Raw genomic sequence first — 18695 nt, 5'->3', positions numbered from 1 at the left:
CAAGTCTCTGGGTCCATGAGTCCAATGAAGATTTGATAATGACAGTTGATCCCGTTTCTATTTGTCCACTCAATCGGCATTTGATGAAAGCAGAGGTATGACGTTTAGGATTTACACTGTTTTTTTGCCATGTTTACCCTGTTTTAGGAGAGGAAACTAATGGAGGAGAGGCTAGCAGATTTCAGCTCCAACCTGGCAGAGGAGGAAGAGAAGTCCAAAAACCTGACCAAGCTCAAGAACAAACACGAGTCGATGATCTCTGAACTTGAGGGTTCGTGTCAATCTTTTACCCCATCCAGACATCACATTAACCACTCTCAATGGATACCACACCTATTCAGTTATCAAGCAACAATGCACATCTTGGTCTGTACAAATAGTGGCTTTGGGGGTTTTCCTGACCATGTGACCTGACCAGGAAAAACTCCTAGCCAAATCCATAAAGGAGCATCCTATATCGTAAACAATCTGTGGTGTCCTTAAGTTTGTCGGAAGAACATATTGAAGCTATTCAGCCACTACACACATCTTCATCCATAGAGTAACCTTCCATATATTTCTTTATCTTTTGTCCTCTAGTCCGTCTGAAGAAGGAAGAGAAGGGTCGGCAGGAGCTGGACAAAGCAAAGCGTAAGCTGGAGGCGGAGTCTAACGACCTCCAGGAGCAGATAGCCGACCTGCTGGCCCAGATCGCTGAGCTCAAAGCCCAGCTGGCTAAGAAGGAGGAGGAGCTACAGGCTGCTCTGGCCAGGTGGGCAACAAACACTGGATTTTGATATTTATTTTGAGTAATTATATCACTTTTCATTATTCTTTCCTTTTGAGCCCCCTTCAGTTTTATAGATCCTCACATGATACTATGATAAAGTCCACGTTACACTTGTTTATGACCTCTAAAACAAAGCACCAAATGTAACTGTGCCATCTATTGATATTAGCATCAGCACAGTGCGCCTTTTATTAGTGATGTTTTATTATCTTGAAATCATCCACAAACAACATATAAACAATGTTCATCAATGTTCACCTTTTTCCCCTAGGCTAGAGGACGAGATGGCCCAGAAGAACAATGCCCTAAAGAAGATCCGGGAGCTGGAGGGCCACATCTCAGACCTTCAGGAGGACCTGGACTCAGAGCGCCAGGCCAGGAACAAGACTGAGAAGGCCAGGAGGGACCTGGGAGAGGAGCTGGAGGCCCTCAAGTCTGAGCTGGAGGATACACTTGACAGCACCGCTACCCAGCAGGAGCTTCGGTGAGTACAAATACTAGGCAGTGGCTCTGTTCCAATATCCACACCGGCATACCACTTAGTATGAAGCAATATATTCTTAGTGTGAATGCTAGTATGGACATTGGAACGTAGCCATTTTGGTCATTTGTCTGTATTCATACAGTCTAGGGTAGTACTTGGTCTATTCAATCACTCATGCAATTCATCATGTCCATCCATTCTTTCATCCATCCCTCTATCCACTCACCCACCCATCCCTCTATCCATTCACCCACCCATCATCTATCTATCCATTCATTCATCCTCTCTTCTCTGTAGGGCGAAGAGAGAACAGGAGGTGACCCTGTTGAAGAAGGCCATGGACGACGAGGGTCGGACCCACGAGGCCCAGGTGCAGGAGATGAGACAGAAACACACCCAGGCTGTAGAGGAGCTCACAGAGCAGCTGGAGCAGTCCAAACGGGTAAGGAAATGTAGCTACACTACTAGGCCTGTTCAAGTGCCCAAAGTTCTGTATCTGATTGTATAGCTTCATCACTGGCCAGATTTGACGTGACTCTGTCTACATTCTGAAGCATATGATAATTTTATGTGTGCATGAATCCATCTTCCACAGAACAGGATCCATTTTACCGTTCTATTATGGAAGCTCTCTGTATTAGCACTCTGGTTTCAGGATATGGAAAAATCCATATGTATTAGATGCTGTGTGGGCCTACCTACATTATATAGTATTTCCATTGACTGGTTGAATCCCCTTCTTCTCTGTGTCCCCCAGGTGAAGTCAAACCTGGACAAGGCCAAGCAGGCCCTGGAGAAGGAGACGTCGGAGCTGACGGTGGAGGTGCGCTCCCTGACCACGGCCAAACAGGACGTGGAGAACAAGAAGAGGAAGGTCGAAGGTCAGCTGAACGAGCTGCAGGCACGCTTCACCGACAGCGAGAAGCAGAAGGGCGAGCTGGGAGAGCGCTGCTCCAAGATCACTGTGAGTGACGACTATGAGGGGTCGCACAATGATGACATCTTCACACAGAGCCCATATGGCCATAATTAATAAAAAATGTGGACCTGCTGGAACACACATGGTCTCTATTCTTTGTTCTTTGTAGAATGATATTAGTTATGTAGAATGACGCACGATGCAATAGATTAATGGTTGAAATAGTCCATAGATATAGAAGACAAGTTTCACTAGCTAGATGAGATTCTGACTAATATCCCATCTCTTGCTCTACACAGATTGAACTAGAGAGTGTCACCAACCTCCTGAATGAAGCCGAGGGGAAGAACATCAAGCTGAGCAAAGATGTCTCCACCCTCAGCGCCCAAGTCCAAGACACACAAGTACACACACAATACATCCTGTTTATTCTGTACTGCATATTCATGCAAGCTAACATTTCGTTGTAAGTATATTTTAAGTGAGAAATTACCAAAAGGACTCACCGTAACTGCTCTGTGTGGTTCAATGCTGGTTTATGATATCCTGTATGTAGCACTTGTTGCTCATTGGTTGGCATTTGATACTGAACTTTGACTTTGTCTCTGCCCTCCTCAGGAGCTGCTGGCTGAGGAGACCCGTCAGAAGCTGCAGTTCTCCACCAAGTTGCGTCAGATGGAGGACGACCGCAACAGTCTGCAGGAACAGCTGGAGGAGGAGGTGGAGGCCAAGAGGAACGTGGAGAGACACGTGTCCACCCTCAACATACAGGTTAGAGTTCACACACAGGGTCAGAGACCGGAGTCAAACGGTAAAACCTCATTGAGATGGATGCTGCATGTGAAGAGATCCATCTTGTTACCATTTCAAGTGGACATTTCCTGTGCGTTATGTTCCCAAAACAAGAGATTGTAGTGTGTCTTTCGGAGTTAGCGTATTGGGACAGCATCCACTTAAGATGAAGACTAGCTGGAAATGAAAAGGTGTTCTCAGTCAATTAACCTGGTAAAATAACAGTTAAATGAACAAATAATGAAAACGTGAAGGAAGGACATTTATACACTTTTTTTTACACTATTTTCTTTGTATCACCAGTTGTCAGACTCCAAGAAGAAGCTAGAAGAAATGGCCGGCAACAATGAGCTCCTGGAGGAGAGCAAGAAGCGTCTTCAGAGAGACCTGGAAGCGTCCAACACCCAGTTCGAGGAGAAGGCCTCTGCCTACGACAAGCTGGAGAAGACCAAGAACCGTCTGCAGCAGGAGCTAGAGGACATCCTCATGGACCTGGACAACCAGAGGACCATCGTCTCCAACCTGGAGAAGAAGCAGAAGAAGTTCGACCAGGTCAGTCAACCAAACCAACTGCAAAACTGGTCGACATAACATTATAAGGATGGAAATGACGCAATACCAACCAGTTTTGCCTGCTGGTACAACAGACATATCAAAATGTCTGACACTAATCAAAGCAATTGTGATGCATGTTATGTTAAAGATCAACAGGGTGTAGGAGAATGTAAATAAGGAGAAAACATTTACTTAAGCCATGCATCAACAAAAAAATACTTCTCTTTAACTACTTTCTCTGCTGTGTACTTGAAAGTCATCTGAACTGACCTTCTCCACTTCACTCTTTCTTCCAGATGTTGGCCGAGGAGAAGACCATCTCCAGTAAGTACGCTGATGAGAGGGACCGTGCTGAGGCAGAGGCCAGGGAGAAGGAGACCAAGGCCCTGTCTCTGGCCCGTGCTCTGGAGGAGGCCCAGGAGAGCAGGGAGGAGCTGGAGAGAGCCAACAAGTCCCTGAGGACTGAGATGGAAGACCTGGTCAGCTCTAAGGACGACGTGGGCAAGAGTGTGAGTGTGGACAATCAACTTCTCTGGAATCTATGGGCCAGATTCCCAGATACCGATCAAGCCTAGTCCTGGACTAAAAGTGTCTTTCAATGGAGCCTCTTTCCATGGAGGTTGAGCCTGATTTTTAATCCAGGACTAGGTTTAATCACTTTTTTAAATTATTTATTTAATGGCAATATTCTTAAACCACCAGTAGGTAGCAGGCATGTCCACAACCTTTTCTCACCCACCCACCCCTGCATCCCATCCGTAGGTCCATGAGTTGGAGAAGGGGAAGCGTGGACTGGAGGCCCAGGTGGAGGAGATGAAGACCCAGCTGGAGGAGCTGGAGGACGAGCTGCAGGCTGCAGAGGACGCCAAGCTGCGTCTGGAGGTCAACATGCAGGCCCTGAAGGCCCAGTTCGACAGGGACCTGGTGGGACGTGACGAGATGGGAGAGGAGAAGAAGAGACAGCTCATAAAGCAGGTAGGGAAAGAAGGAAAAACTGTAAAGAGGAAAAGCCACCATTTTGTTACACAGAAGAGTAGTAGGTTCATGGATTAACTCTCCAGGGTGTTCAAGCCACTCTTGAGCTACACAATACTGACACACATTCACAGCAACAAATGATGTTGCTGAATTGAGCTTGTGCTCATCTTTCGCTTTCTGTATGTGTGCTCCCCAGGTGCGTGAGTTGGAGACGGAGCTAGAGGACGAGAGGAAGCAGAGAGCCACGGCGGCAGCAGCCAAGAAGAAGCTGGAGGGAGATATGAAGGACCTGGAGGGACAGATCGAGATGTCCAACAAGGGACGCGACGAGGCCATTAAACAGCTGCGCAAGATCCAGGTGAGTTGGCGCGAACGACGATACTGTAACACATTACCTTACAGTGATACTGTTTTGTTTACGTAGCAGTATGACAGCCTATTCCTTATTTAGTCATATGTAGCATGCCTTATGTAGCCTTATGTAACTGACATTCATGGTGTAAAATGAATCCAGCTAGTGTGAGGTTTGGCTATGGCATTGACATAACACCTGTTAGGTTCTAAATAAACAGAGTAAAACTAATGGACAACTATGAAAAGCTCTAACCAAGTTTATTCACCCAATTGGTCAGACAGCTGAAAGGACAAAGACATATTTACACAAGCACTGGTATTTAAGCCTTCCTCCTATGCGGAGTCTCCTCCTTACACATCTGGACAGCCAATACATCTCTGTTGCTAGACGGGACTTTAGTGATGCATGCTCTTTCTCACTTCATCTGACCTGACCTCGGCCCAAATTCCTCACTCCTCCCCAACTCACAGCTGTCCTCTTGACTTGTACCAGACTGTAGCCCTTCTCCTTTCCATAGGATATCTAATGTCTATCAATAGCATGTTCTGAGAGAATGTAAACGTTCTGCATTCCCCCTCTCTCCCTCAGTACCATGAACAAGGATTTTTCAAGTTTAGAAGTCAGAACCCATCACACCCTATAAAGCATTATGAAAGCCTTATGATGCCTCATAATGTAACTATGTCATTCCATCTCCAGGCCCAGATGAAGGACTTCCAGAGGGAACTGGAAGATGCCCGTGCAGCCAGAGAAGAGGTGCTGGGTACGGCCAAGGAGAGTGAGAGGAAGGCTAAGAGTCTGGAGGCTGAGCTCATGCAGATTCAGGAGGTAACGTAGCCTGGCTCACTGTAGATAGCATGGCAAAGTGTGAAATAACACTATTTCCCATATAGTGCACTACTTTTGACCAGAGTGCTATTGTGTGTGTGTGTGTGTGTAGGAGCTGGCTGCTGCTGAGAGGGCACGGAAACAAGCAGAGGCTGAGCGGGACGAGCTGTCCGACGAACTAGCCAGCAACACCTCTGGAAAGTAAGTAGAACCTTTACTAAATGAGTGTGATGTTAACAGCATTATAATGCCTCTTGTATTTCACCATTTTTCCACAGTCAAATGAGTGGAATGAATTGAACGCAGCATTAGATGGTGGTGTAGTGGAGCATTGTGCGGTAATGTAGGGGAGCATTCATTGTGACTGAAGCGTAGTGTAGGAGCATTCATTGTGTGGTAATGTAGGGGAGCATTCATTGTGACTGAAGCGTAGTGTAGGGGAGCATTCATTGTGTGGTAATATAGGGGAGCATTCATTGTGTGGTAATATAGGGGAGCATTCATTGTGTGGTAATGTAGGGGAGCATTCATTGTGACTGAAGCGTAGTGTAGGGGAGCATTCATTGTGTGGTAATATAGGGGAGCATTCATTGTGTGGTAATATAGGGGAGCATTCATTGTGTGGTAATGTAGGGGAGCATTCATTGTGTGCGACAAGCGTAGTGTAGGGGAGCATTCATTGTGTGCGACAAGCGTAGTGTAGGGGAGCATTCATTGTGCGCGACTGAAGCGTAGTGTAGGGGAGCATTCATTGTGCGCGACTGAAGCGTAGTGTGGCTGTGTAGTGGAACGTTGTATGATTGACTGTTTCCTGTGTGCCGTTTCCAGATCAGCCCTGTCTGATGAAAAGCGTCGTTTGGAGGCTAAAATCTCCCAGCTGGAGGAGGAGCTGGAGGAAGAAAGCAGTAACATGGAGATCCTCAACGACAGATTGAGGAAGAGCACTCAACAGGTTAGACTGGCAGGACCCCTCCTCCTAACGACCTGAAACACACTGTGACCACACCTTAAACACACTAGAACAGGGCTGTCCAACCCTCTTCCTGGAGATCTACCATCCTGTGGGTTTTCAGTCCAACCCTAATTTAACACACCTGATTCAACTAATTAGCTGATCAACAAGACCTTAAATACCTGAATCAGATATGCTAAATTAGGGTTGAACTGAAAATCCTACAGGACAGTAGATCTTTCCTTCCAGTTCTCTGCTGCCAATGACTGGAACGAGTTGCAATAAATCACTGAAGTTGGAGACTTATCTCCCTCACTAACTTTTAACATCCGCTATCTGAGGAGCAGCTTACCGATCACTGCAGCTGTACACAGCCCATCTGTAAATAGCCCATCAAATCTACCGACCTCATCCCCATATTCTTTGTATTTATTTTTTTACTCTTTTGCACACCAGTATTTCTACTTGCACATCATCTGCACATCTATCCCTCCAGTGTTAATTTGCTAAACTGTAATTACTTCGCTACTATGGACTATTTATTGCCTTACCACCTCACGCCATTTGCGCACACTGTATAAAGACTTTTTTTCTTCTATTGTGTTATTGACAGTACACTTGTTTATTCCATGTGTAACTCTGTGTTGTTTTTTCTGTTGCACTGCTTTGCTTCATCTTGGCCAGGTCACAGTTGTAAATGAGAACTTGTTCTCAACTGGCCTACCTGGTTAAAGGTGAAATTAGAAAAATAAGGAAATCTCCAGGAAGCGGGTTGGGCAGCCCTGCACTAGAACCCCAACTTGACCTTTAATCAACCATGCTTTGAACCCTCATTGACTACACTTTCAACCCTCATTGACCACCTCTTGGATGTACATTGACCATACCTTTAACTCTCAGTGACCAAGTTTTGAACTCGGTGTCATTGACCACATCTTGACCACTCGTCACACTCAGGTGGACCAGCTGAACAATGAGCTGCAGACCGAGCGCACCACCTCCCAGAAGAACGAGAGCGCCCGGCAGCAGATGGAGAGGCAGAACAAGGACCTAAAGGCCAAGCTGCAGGAGATGGAGAACCAGGTCAGAGATAGTCACATCTACGTAAATCTACTATCTAGGGTTTCTCCCCATTGAGAAAATATTAAGTGTCCTTACTTTCCGGTCTATCTTAGTGGCTGTGTAGTGTGCTGTTAAATTGTGAGGTATCGGTCTCTATCATCTCTGACCAGGTCAAGTCCAAGTTCAAGTCATCCATCACCGCCCTGGAGGCCAAGGTGGCTCAGTTGGAGGAGCAGGTGGAGCAAGAGAGCAGAGACAAGCAGGCCGTAGCCAAGGGCCTGCGCCAGAAGGACAAAAAGCTGAAAGATCTGATGATCCAGGTGGAGGACGAGAGGAAACAGGCCGAACAGTACAAGGAACAGGTATGCTGTTGTGTCATGCTGACACCAGTCTTATGAACACCCTCTTCTTCCTTTCTGCTAATGGCAGTGTTATGACACTCTTACGACCCCCCACCCCCCACCTTACTCCTCTCCCCTCTCCTCCCCAGGCAGAAAAGGGCAACACGCGGATGAAGCAGCTGAAGCGCCAGCTGGAGGAGTCGGAGGAGGAGTCTCAGCGCATCACGGCTGCCCGCAGGAAGCTGCAGAGGGAGCTGGATGAGTCCACCGAGGCTAACGATGCCATGAGCCGCGAGGTCAACTCCCTCAAGAGCAAACTCAGGTACAGTATGACCCCAGAGTCGGGGCGGTGTCTTTGGCAAGAGTCCCTGCTCCTGACCTCTCCTGTGTACTGTAGTTTCACTGTGCTCAAATCACTCGATAGAAAAGGATAACCCCACCCCAAATCAAGGCAGGTCCAATATATAACTGAGTAGATTTACAGCAACCACACTGACATTTCACACTATCAACCATTCGCCAACCACAATTAAATCTTCTCCCAATGGGCAAATGAGCATAAAGTGCCCTTTTGGGGCTTGCAGATAACAATTCGAACACTGTACTACAGTATATCTGTTTCCAACACCATGGTGAGTCCTCTGGAAATCAAAGCCTTTCTCGAATCTTTATTGCAGAGGCAACCCAATCCCAGAACCCAAGGAGTAACGTAGCAGGTACCTCTGCATTTAGAAGTTTATCACCATTTCATTTTAACTTTCCATAACTTACCCCCATGCACTCTTGTCCAACTGACTGTGCCATTTCTCCGCCTGAAAGAGTGAAATATGGTTTATCGGTCAATATCTTCAATGGAGCTCCTCTGGTCGAGCTCATAGTCTGAAACAGTGCAAGAAAAGTGTATTGCACTTCCATTGTGGTCTTTCTACTACTGGTGACCATATTTTTCTCCATGCTTGGTTTAGTTGCCCTAAACCAAACTCATTTCTCTGTCTGTCTAGCCTGGTTCCAGATCTGTTTGTGCTGTCTTGCCAAATCCGATGGTCTCCGGTGACCATCGGAGTTGACAATTCCGCACAAACAGTTTTGGGTTCAGACTAGTGTTCGTCTAGACAGGAGTCAAATGAGTTAAAGATATAACCGGCCGGTGTGCAGCGTGCCTACTGTTACTATAACATCTCACTCATTCTGCATTTCAGCGATGCCATTTAATCTTCCTCGTGTTCAACACAAGTTTTTTTACCCAAGTCTAACAAAACGTAATAGACAAGTTACATGAAATGGAGTTTGAACTTAATAGACCATTGTGGTTCCACTTTAAACGAAGTACAACTTATAATGGCTATATATAGCATGCGAAGGCCTCATAACTACATAAAGGCTTCATAAATCATCTATAAGCATGTCATACTCTCTATAAATAGTGACGTGACAACCAGAGTAGGGTGAATTGCCAAATGTTTATACACCATTTATATCATGGTGTATAAATCAGATTTGTGTAGTATTTATGTAGTGCTTATGAAGCCTTTATGTAGGCTATACGAAGCCTTTATAAATTGTAATTGTTTAAAGTGGGACTATTATTGTAATAAGATGTCAATACTTTGAACGATCACAACCTCTCTGGTAGGTATTGTTAGACATCCATTTTAACTTCAAACAGAAAGGTGGATAAAGGCAGAGTGATATACAGACTCAGACAATGGGAGCAGAAAGTCCTCCAACATTGTCCTGAGGTTACCAGGAAACCTAGACTGGTCTTGCCCATAGCTCGTCTCATCTTTGTTTGTCTGTGTGTCCTGTGTTTGTCGGTCTGCGTGTCAGGCGTGGGACCGAGCCCTCTTTCAGCGCCGCACCGCGCCGTGCCGGGGGCAGTGCCCGGAGAGGGGTCATTGATGACGCGTCAGAAGAAGACGGGGACTCACAGGGGGACTACAACGGAACAAAGTCTGTTGAGTAGAAGAGCCCAAAACCATCCAATTAAATTCTGTATTACAAGCATCCAACCAATCAGACTCGGTATTAGGTGCCAGACTGACCCGCTTTACCAAAGAACACACAAGTGACTTCAACCTTTTTTTTTCATATCACTTCCAAATATGATTCTCTATATCAGTCGCATATCGACTGCCTTCTCGTTCAGAGCACATAAGGCTTTTCACAATTCAAAACAGACTAAATGGAGGCACAAGAGACAAAGGCGTGATAATTAATTTGGTTTAAGTTAAGTGCCTGGGATGTTGGTGTGATTTTATTTTGCTACACTGTTTTGTACTGCACTGAATTACTTGTCCCTACGATACTTCCTTAGCATAATGTTGTACCCCTCGAAGGTACGTAGGTTACATGTTCCTTATTCTCCTTTCATCTGGAAGGATAAATCCAGGTGTTACTATTCGTCACTTTAAATCCTAAATAATTATAGGCATCACATTGTATTTCTAGATTTATACATCTAGCGGTCATGTAAATCTATTTCTATGACATTATGACTTGTCCCGTCTTCTACACTGCTGTTAACTGTTAAGATCGTTATAGAAGGTCAATGTATACTATGACAAATGGTATACCCACCCAGATAAAAAAAATAACTGATGTAGTCCAAATGTATTTTCTTTGTATTCAGAATAGCTGCCCCAATATTGGCGCACGGTTGCAACTATAGCAACTGTTTTGTCTGTGGTAAGGACAGTGAATCGACCATATATATTTCATACTTTGAATATTTCTCTGACTGTCAAGTATGGGTAGCAGAACACCTTCCTACTTCTAGAAACCAAAACCAGTCACCCCTTTCACCTACATATTCATATCAGACTTTTCTTGTTCCTAAAGTCTAATACACACGTAGTATCAACAAGACAGGTACTTTTTCAGTTGTGTACCTTGCCAAGTAGAATATCATCAGCAGGAATCGTGTCATACCATCAAGGCCATTTTGTGTCCAGATGCATATTCAACCAAAATATGAGTTTTTCCCGCCACTGGTCACCTTTACAACAATGTTCTGTCTTGTTTTTACTCAATTGACGTTTACATGCCACTTCTTTAAATCTATAAATTGTGGAACCACCTGCACAATAAATGAGTGAAAAAGTAACCCTATTTCTCTACTATATGTCTGTCTCCACATCCTGAATGATATTGCCAAAAGAATGTTTAGAATGTTCATTTTATGTGTTCATTTTGATACAAAAAGGATTGCAAACCAACAGGTCAAAAGGTAGAGCACCTCGGGTGCATACATTTCAATGTAAACGCAAACAGAAGTTAGTATGTTAGTAACACACCCACAAACGGTTACATGTACAGTTGTAAAAGTACAAACGGTACTTCCTGGTCCTTAGTTCATACAACAGCAGAGTACTTACATAAGGACAGCTGCTGTAACAGTTGTTTTGTAGACATATTAGTCTGGTCTCAAATCAACTCCTTTATCACGAACATGACAGGGGAGTTGGATAAAGCACATATGGATGGAACCAATATAAACCAGTGAGATATACAGTGTATATATTGCTAATGAGTACAAACGTTCCATCTGTCGTTGAGTAGTAACATGTCCTTGATGTCGGACTATTGCTCCTCATTGGAAAGACAAAGGCTAAAACATTATTTTAAACAGCACGTAATGAATTCATACGTCCAGCAATAACAGTAACCAAGGCATCATCCATAATGGTTTTGGAAATATAGTATGAACTTTGCTTTATCTCAAAACCCCATTCTGTAAAATCGAACTCTAGTCTGTCAAATCTATTATTGCTATTTTGTCATCTTTGATAGCTCCCTGATCTGATAAAAGATCAGTCTTTTGACAGGAATTCTGGGCCGACTGACCTGCTCAAACTGAACCAAACCTGTCTTTAGGCCACTTCCTATTAGAAACATCTGTAATATAGATTCTATACATTCAGTAGTGCAGTGGTGCCCCCTAACTCTCCAACTCGTAAAAGATGAAGAACATATACAAACCGAGAAAAAAAATCTAAAACTTAAACGGCAACTTTATCAACTGTGGTAACGGAAAGAAATGTCTTTGCCAAAGACCTAGACTAAATTTCAGATTCTCAAGTTAACTCGATGTACTTTCTCTGTTCCTATATCTTGCCTACCTTGTAAAACATTCTGCAAATGCATGACAGGGTATAAGGCTAGCTAGTCTGTGCATTTCTCACAGAAATACTTTTTCAAGTTACCAGGTAGAAGACCTTTAAAATAATGTATATTTGTACATGAATAAACCATTGCTTTTAACTCAAACATTGACCTGTAAAGTAGTAGTACCCATAAACTTCAGACCATCCTTAGCTTTTACAGCTGATGACAACACAGCACAAAGAAAGGAATAATACACATTCTCCAAAAGGTAAAGCTAGCCTAACTTACCATCTCCGACACTTTACACGTATAGCCTCTATAAGCACATATGTGGCTTAGCTACGAACGGACATATCAGAGAGTTAGACATACAGAAAGGAATCGTGACTAGGCAAAACTTCCATGTGATATTGATAAAAGGCAGCAATGCTAACACCGCCAATTATCGACCAGCTGGCACACCAAGAATCCAAGATGGAGTTCAATCAGAGAACGTGGGTACAAGAAGGACCGGGGGGGGGGGGGTGTTAGTGGCATAGTAGCAGGACGACATGCAGCGGGGTCAAGGAATCCTCACTTCTATTATTCATTAATAAAATAAAACTGTAGCGTAGCATGACACGGCGGTTCTTCTCAGCAGAGTCCATGCAGCAAATAAGTTGATAGAGGGAGCGGCTTCCTGGTTCGGGGGGAGGATGTTCAGCTGGTAGTGAGGGGGACACAGTTTAAAGCCCTACTGATGGGTAGGACAGTCTGGTGGAGGGAGGCCCTCGTTTCATAGCAGGATCTTGACTCCCCCCGATGGTGACTGGGAGCCGTGGGAGGAGACCCCCCGAGGAGGCGCAGGTCCAAACTCTAACCGCTTCACCAAACTGAAAGACCGAACATCTACCATGAGTAACACATAAATCAACAAGTTAATTTTAATGTAGATCAGACAATGTTATGAGCAACAGGAACCAGAACAAATCCCACCCAGTTCATGTTCATTAGTTGTAAGATACTAAGACCAGTATAAGTCTAAATGGAGTAGTACTTTAGTCCAGATCTCTGGCTATCTTGAGTTGAATGCACTAGCTGTGGGTCGCCCTGGATGGGAGCATCTGCTAAATGTTGTGCCATGTACACTGAGTATACAAAACATTAACGACACCTGCTCTTTCCATGACAGACTGACCAGGTGAAAGCTATGATCCTTTTTGATGTCACTTGCTAAATCCACTTGGAATCGGTGTAGATGAAGTGGGAGATGGCTTTTTAAAAATCTTTCTTTTGTGTGCCATTCAGAAGTTGAATGGTCAAGACATAATATTCTTCAATTTTCACCTAAAATATCATACCCAAATCTAACTGCCTGTAGCTCAGGACCTGCATATTCTTGATACCATTTGAAAGGAAACACTTTGAAGTTTGTGGAAATTTTAAATTAATGTAGGAGAATAACACATTAGATCTGGTAAAAGATAACGCATAGGAAAAGTTTTTTTTTGTAATTGCTACTGTAAATTGGACAGAGCAGTTAGCTTAAATTCATGTTAATCTTTCTGCCAATATCAGATATGTCCTGGGAAATGTTCTTGTTACTTACAACCTGATGCTAATCACATTAGCTCAACCATCCCACAGGGGACCCACCGATCCTGTAGAGGTGTTTAAGTGCCTTTGAACGGGGTATGGTAGTAGGTGCCAGGCGCACCAGGTTGTGTCAAGAACTGCAATGCTGCTGGGTTTTTCCACATTCAACAGTTTCCTGTGTGTATCAATAATGGTCAACCACCAAAAGAACATCCGGACAACTTGACAACTGTGGGAAGCATTGGAATCAACACGGGCCAGTATCCCTGTGGAACGCTTTCAACACCTTGTAGTGTCCATGCCCCAACGAATTGAGGCTGTTCTGAGGGCGTGGGGTGCAGAAGGTGTTCCTAATGTTTGGTACCCCAGGAAGTGTCCACTGCCTCGGAAGCAGCTAATTGGGAATCCTAATAAATACTACTACTAAGTAGGCTGAATCTAGATACACACAACGAGACAGAAATATATATGATTTTCTCATTGTGACCCATTTACCTGTCGTAGTGTGGAGGGCTCATGCTGCAGGCCTGGATCTCTGTGCCTCCCTCTATAGCAGAGGGGGTACCGGGACACGACGGAAGAGCCGATCTTTTCGGCGAAGTGTCGTATACGAAGTCTCGACAAGACGCCAACTTGGACTCCAGGTTCTAGAGCATCCAAGAGGGGAAATAAGTTGCATTACAGTCTGAGATCATCAGACACAAATGGAGATGCGTTTAAAAATGAAAAGTCCAAACAAATACCAAGATATCATTTTTGTATGGAGTTTTCCTTTACGTCATTAAATGAGTTCTATTTTATTATTTACATCATTGAAGGTTCCTGGTGATATGAGGGTGGTATTAAATGCATAGGCCCTACTAAGACAATGTTTCTTACCCCGACTTTTCTTAGGAGCTCGCCGACGATGTTGAGTGCAGATATGCGAGCTGACGTAGTCAATGGAGTTCCTGTTAGGTTATCCCCTAAACACAAACACATGGCACATATCACAACATCAAACTACAGCTACTAAGGCGTTTCTAAAGCCAGAGGCGCAACATTGCAAGACTTTGCTGGAAAGCTTGCAAAACAGACCAGGCCAGGGTTTGGTGGGAAATTCTTCTTTAGTTGTACATTTTCTCAATCTAAATGCACAACCATGATTCGAGCCAGTGTCTTAAGTGGTTGAACATGTTATTATTCCAACCTTGTGAAAGTGACATGCTTTCATTTTTCAAAAACAACTTTATATCGAAGGATTGCCATTTATTTGACGGCCTGCTCACGCGCCATTACCCTGGGGCGGCAGGGTAGCCTAGTGGTTGGACTAGTAACCGTAGAGGTTGCAAGTTCAAATCCCCGAGCTGACATGGTACAAATCTGTCGTTCTGCCCCTGAACAGGCAGTTCATTGAAAATAAGAATTTGTTCTTAACTGACTTGCCTAGTTAAAAAAAACCTGATGACGTGTTTCTACGCACAAGCTTAGCTAGCCAACATCGCCAACAAGTGTGATTGGGGATTTCTATTAGAAAAGCATTTTTTGCCTATCTGTCTTCATACTGTACTGTCTGTCTTTGACTAAGGGATTAACTAGCATTCCACCATTATTCATATATTAAAATTTGGATAAAGTCATATGTCATTATTACAGTTTAACCCACAACACAGCTACCATTGGTCTCACCCACCTCGACGAATGCTTGAGGCTGGGGTTGCTGGGAATGTACCAAGTGGTTTGGAGGGGGTGGTCGGTATGGTGGAGCGTGACGATGATTCGGTCCTGTCTTTCTCTTTAGAAAGGCTACTGGGGGGGCGTCGCTCCTGGACCTGCTGTACAGCTAGCTCCTGTCGTAAATCTGCCCAACACAGAGAGAGGAGAGACAACAGATCAGATCTCAATACTGAGGACATTTGTGACATTGATACTACAGTACAAATATAGAAAAAGTCTATACAAGTAATCACCAATGGAAGTCCCACCTACTTCCTGGATCAAGTTTTTGAATGGGCTTCAAGCTTATATATGAAATTCATGAAAACGTGATAATTTAAGATACTGTACATGTAAAATTGTATTTGTGGATTAATTTACTTTTTACTGATGTCTTTCATGAAGGTTTTTTATTGCGTTTTCCCCCGTAATCAAAAACCTTCATAAAAGGCACTGGGTAAAGGTGAATTAATCCACAAATACAATTACAGTATATATCTTAAGATGAACCCATTTTCATGAATATGATGATATATAAGCTTGAAGACCATTAAAACACAGTACAGGACTTGAACCAGGAAGTAGGCAGGACTTTTATAGCTGTAAATTCTACACATAATGCCAAACTCATAATCTCACATTCGCTCTGCTTACTTTTTGAGGAATACAATGGGCAAGGCTGGATCATCCTGATATTACAATGTCAATTAGTCAACTATCAAATTGCACATATTTTTTAAACCGGTAACTAAATCTGGCAAAAATCAGCAGTTCTTGATGAGAACATGAAATGAAAACCTTTTTGAGTTTCTTGTTCCACTGACTCACCTCTGGCTTCTCACTCTCACACACACACACAGAGAGAGAAAAACACACTGACCCCCCGTCCCGACCCTTACACACACAAACCTCTGGCCTCATCCTTTAGTCTCTGGACAGACTCCAGAAGGTTTTCCTTTTCGTCCAGCTCACTCTCCAGGAAGGCGTTCCTTTCGATCATGTGGTTCATCCTCTGCTCAAAGTCCTCCAGGGACATGATGGTCGCCCTGTGAGACAGGACATTGGTCAGTCAGTTACTATGGTTATGTCTTAAATTACATCCTATCCTCCAGGGTGAGTGGAAGGACAGACATGGTTGAATCTGTATGTAGGCCTATGAAATTTGTGACAAAATGGGTACACACCAATGTCAAGACACACACCAATGTCATTAGGGTGATTGGATAAAGAAGTGTCAGACAGACACTTCAGAATTACAATACAATGACAACCCAGCAGAGACAGGCTTTTTTACATAGTTATTGAAAGTCCCTCATCAACACAACAGTCAGTGTCATTACGCCACAATAATAACAAACAAGTTGAGGTCAAAGTGTCCAGACTGACCTCTTGGCCCTCTCCAGGTCATCATTGGACTGCTCCAGCTCTCTGATGTACTTCTGGAGTTGGTCCTTGACCGCTGTGGTCTCTTCCAGGTCTCCCTCCAACAATGAGATCTGCCTAAACGCTTCAGAGTGCTGTGCCTCGTACTTCTCCTGCAAAATCACAGAACACTTATTTTTGATGCATGTCTGCTGCTCATTTCTGGCCTTAGATGATGTTCTCCCTTCACTTCTTCACAGGCTTGTCCTTGACTGTCCCCAGAAATTAAGGCTTTTAGCACAATCAAGTATTCAATGACTTTAACCTTCCCTCTGGGCTCAGCAGTATAAATAGTTACTCAGAAGTCAGCTGCTCTGTGGTAATGAACACACAGGGCCCCTGGTGATGGTGGCTATGATTTAGTGATGCTAGAGTGACCGTGTGTGTACTACTAGACAACTCAAGACACAGAAGGCGCTTTGAAGTCTACTAAAACATACAGATTATGGAGCCCAACCTTTACGTGATGGGAAGCAGAGTATACGAGATAATATGACGTGGTGATGCAAGACTACAGAATATGAGTAGTGTTGGCCTTGACAATACAGGTGTTCTAGGTTCTAACCTGGATGTTCTCCAGTTCCATGCGTAGCCGGTTGTTGGAGGACAGTAGTTCTCTGTTCCGTGCTTCACACTGCTTCAGCTCAGTCTCCAGCTCAGCCTCATAGTCCCTACTCATTTGCTGGAACTCCTGCAACTCCTCCTGTGCCTCCTCAGCCCTGGGCACAAACACACGTCTAACCTTCATAGCTAAACTATGTCGAAGGAAATCGCCACTGAATTCTGATCTAGGATTAGATTCTATTTTGTCTCTGTTACAGGGTGAAGTTAGGATGGTCATGGCTAGAAGGGATCCAGCTTTTGTCAAATTAACACCAGATTTGATTTTTCGTAGCAGGTTAGGAAAACTTACACAGCAGGTTAGGAGAAATTGCTTAAACTTAGGAAAAAGTTTAGGGTTAGCTAAACACACACATCCCTTCTAGCCATTGATATATGGTAAACTTCCTAGATATACACTTACGGACAGCTTCAGAGATAGAGATTCGGATTGTTTCACTTCTATCCATTATCCACACATCTAGGCCAACCAGTTCGGCTGCTAGCTACCAACCATTGGTATAATTCCTTACCTTTGCTGGTGTTTGTCTGACTGCTCCTTCCAGAAACTCAGCTCTTCTTCTATGGACCCAAATTTGGGCGTCTTGGGCTCCCCCATGTCTAACGCTACAGCTGACTCTATGGTTTCACAAAACCTAGTAAAACATATAAAGTAAAGAAGGAACATGGCACTGGTCATGTTGAGGCAGGCTCTTGTTTGTCTAGCTAGCTAGCTATGGAGATCAATTAATCATATACAATGGAATGCATGAGGCTTGCATGCATGTTGACACTTAACAGTTAGCCCAGTAGGTAACGTTAGACACTTGATAGCTAACTATGTTTTTTTACAGCCCGTTGGAATGTCCAGTTTGATCAGATAACTATTCAGTTACTTTAGCTAGCCTATTCAATAAATACATTAAGATGTTGGCTAGCTAACTAGTGAGTTTAGCGACATCCCAACCGTTACGTGAATAACACATAAACTGTTGTACGATACATGAAGATTTCCGACTTTCAGAGAGTAAAATATACGGCAGAATGCTTACCTGGACGCTGATAGCTATAAATATTACCTACCTAGCTAACAGTAGATCAATAACATAGATAGCAAAACGCTATCAGGAAATAAACTGCCCTTCTACCCAAATCCAAACGATTACATCCCCCGCGTTTACAGCACGCCATTGGTGGATTGAGAGGATGACGCAAAGCATAGGCATTTCAACCAATCAAGTTATATTTCTTGGAAGACTGTGAG

General features: G+C 43.9%; 2 protein-coding genes across 10 annotated transcripts in view; one reads left to right on the top strand and one right to left on the bottom strand.

Annotated features, from left to right (window-relative positions):
• The window catches only part of LOC110485728 (myosin-11), a 39835-nt gene extending 28697 nt beyond the window's left edge, over window positions 1-11138 (top strand). For 2 of the 4 annotated variants that reach the window (XM_090195798.1, XM_021556879.3), the window contains 19 exons: window positions 148-271; window positions 580-751; window positions 1041-1253; window positions 1551-1695; window positions 2011-2217; window positions 2472-2576; window positions 2791-2943; window positions 3268-3516; window positions 3816-4028; window positions 4282-4494; window positions 4694-4855; window positions 5552-5680; window positions 5793-5881; window positions 6509-6632; window positions 7590-7715; window positions 7865-8056; window positions 8185-8357; window positions 8713-8751; window positions 9863-11138. In XM_090195798.1, coding sequence (XP_090051924.1) covers window positions 148-271; window positions 580-751; window positions 1041-1253; window positions 1551-1695; window positions 2011-2217; window positions 2472-2576; window positions 2791-2943; window positions 3268-3516; window positions 3816-4028; window positions 4282-4494; window positions 4694-4855; window positions 5552-5680; window positions 5793-5881; window positions 6509-6632; window positions 7590-7715; window positions 7865-8056; window positions 8185-8357; window positions 8713-8743 — 2820 coding nt within the window. In that variant the 3' untranslated portion in view covers window positions 8744-8751; window positions 9863-11138. The remainder of the gene's footprint in view (window positions 1-147; window positions 272-579; window positions 752-1040; window positions 1254-1550; window positions 1696-2010; window positions 2218-2471; window positions 2577-2790; window positions 2944-3267; window positions 3517-3815; window positions 4029-4281; window positions 4495-4693; window positions 4856-5551; window positions 5681-5792; window positions 5882-6508; window positions 6633-7589; window positions 7716-7864; window positions 8057-8184; window positions 8358-8712; window positions 8752-9862) is intronic. The other 2 variants (XM_021556878.3, XM_021556877.3) reach the window with 1 other exon arrangement.
• A 54-nt stretch (window positions 11139-11192) lies between these two features.
• Window positions 11193-18689, bottom strand: LOC110485727 (nuclear distribution protein nudE homolog 1). Of its 6 annotated transcripts, none has more exons than XM_090195804.1 (9): window positions 18484-18689; window positions 17965-18087; window positions 17397-17550; window positions 16796-16944; window positions 16319-16455; window positions 15387-15554; window positions 14594-14679; window positions 14210-14361; window positions 11193-13011 (listed from the first exon to the last, which is right to left on the bottom strand). In XM_090195804.1, exons 2-9 carry the CDS (start codon window positions 18048-18050, stop codon window positions 12915-12917), a joined length of 1029 nt encoding a protein of 342 aa, XP_090051930.1. In that variant the 5' UTR covers window positions 18051-18087; window positions 18484-18689; the 3' UTR covers window positions 11193-12914. The 6 variants fall into 6 exon arrangements, with proteins under 6 accessions (XP_090051930.1, XP_021412550.3, XP_021412551.3 ...); XM_021556875.3 differs by having other exon boundaries at window positions 11193-13027; window positions 18484-18631; XM_021556876.3 differs by having other exon boundaries at window positions 11193-13027; window positions 18515-18631.
• Between the last annotated feature and the right edge of the window lie 6 nt (window positions 18690-18695).

Source organism: Oncorhynchus mykiss, chromosome 13 (assembly GCF_057628025.1).
Source record: "Oncorhynchus mykiss isolate SJ-2025 chromosome 13, ASM5762802v1, whole genome shotgun sequence".
NCBI classification, from domain to species: domain Eukaryota; kingdom Metazoa; phylum Chordata; class Actinopteri; order Salmoniformes; family Salmonidae; genus Oncorhynchus; species Oncorhynchus mykiss.
This window is presented reverse-complemented; position numbering and strand designations above follow the sequence as displayed.

Coding starts and splice junctions, on each gene's coding strand:
- LOC110485727 (XM_036940391.2), bottom strand. CDS start 18,131: ATGACCAGTGCCATGTTCCTTCTTTACTTTATATGTTTTACTAGGTTT. Junction 17,551..17,964: donor TCAGACAAACACCAGCAAAG/GTAAGGAATTAT, acceptor GTTTGTGCCCAG/GGCTGAGGAGGCACAGGAGG. Junction 14,362..14,593: donor AGCTCCTAAGAAAAGTCGGG/GTAAGAAACATT, acceptor TGGATGCTCTAG/AACCTGGAGTCCAAGTTGGC.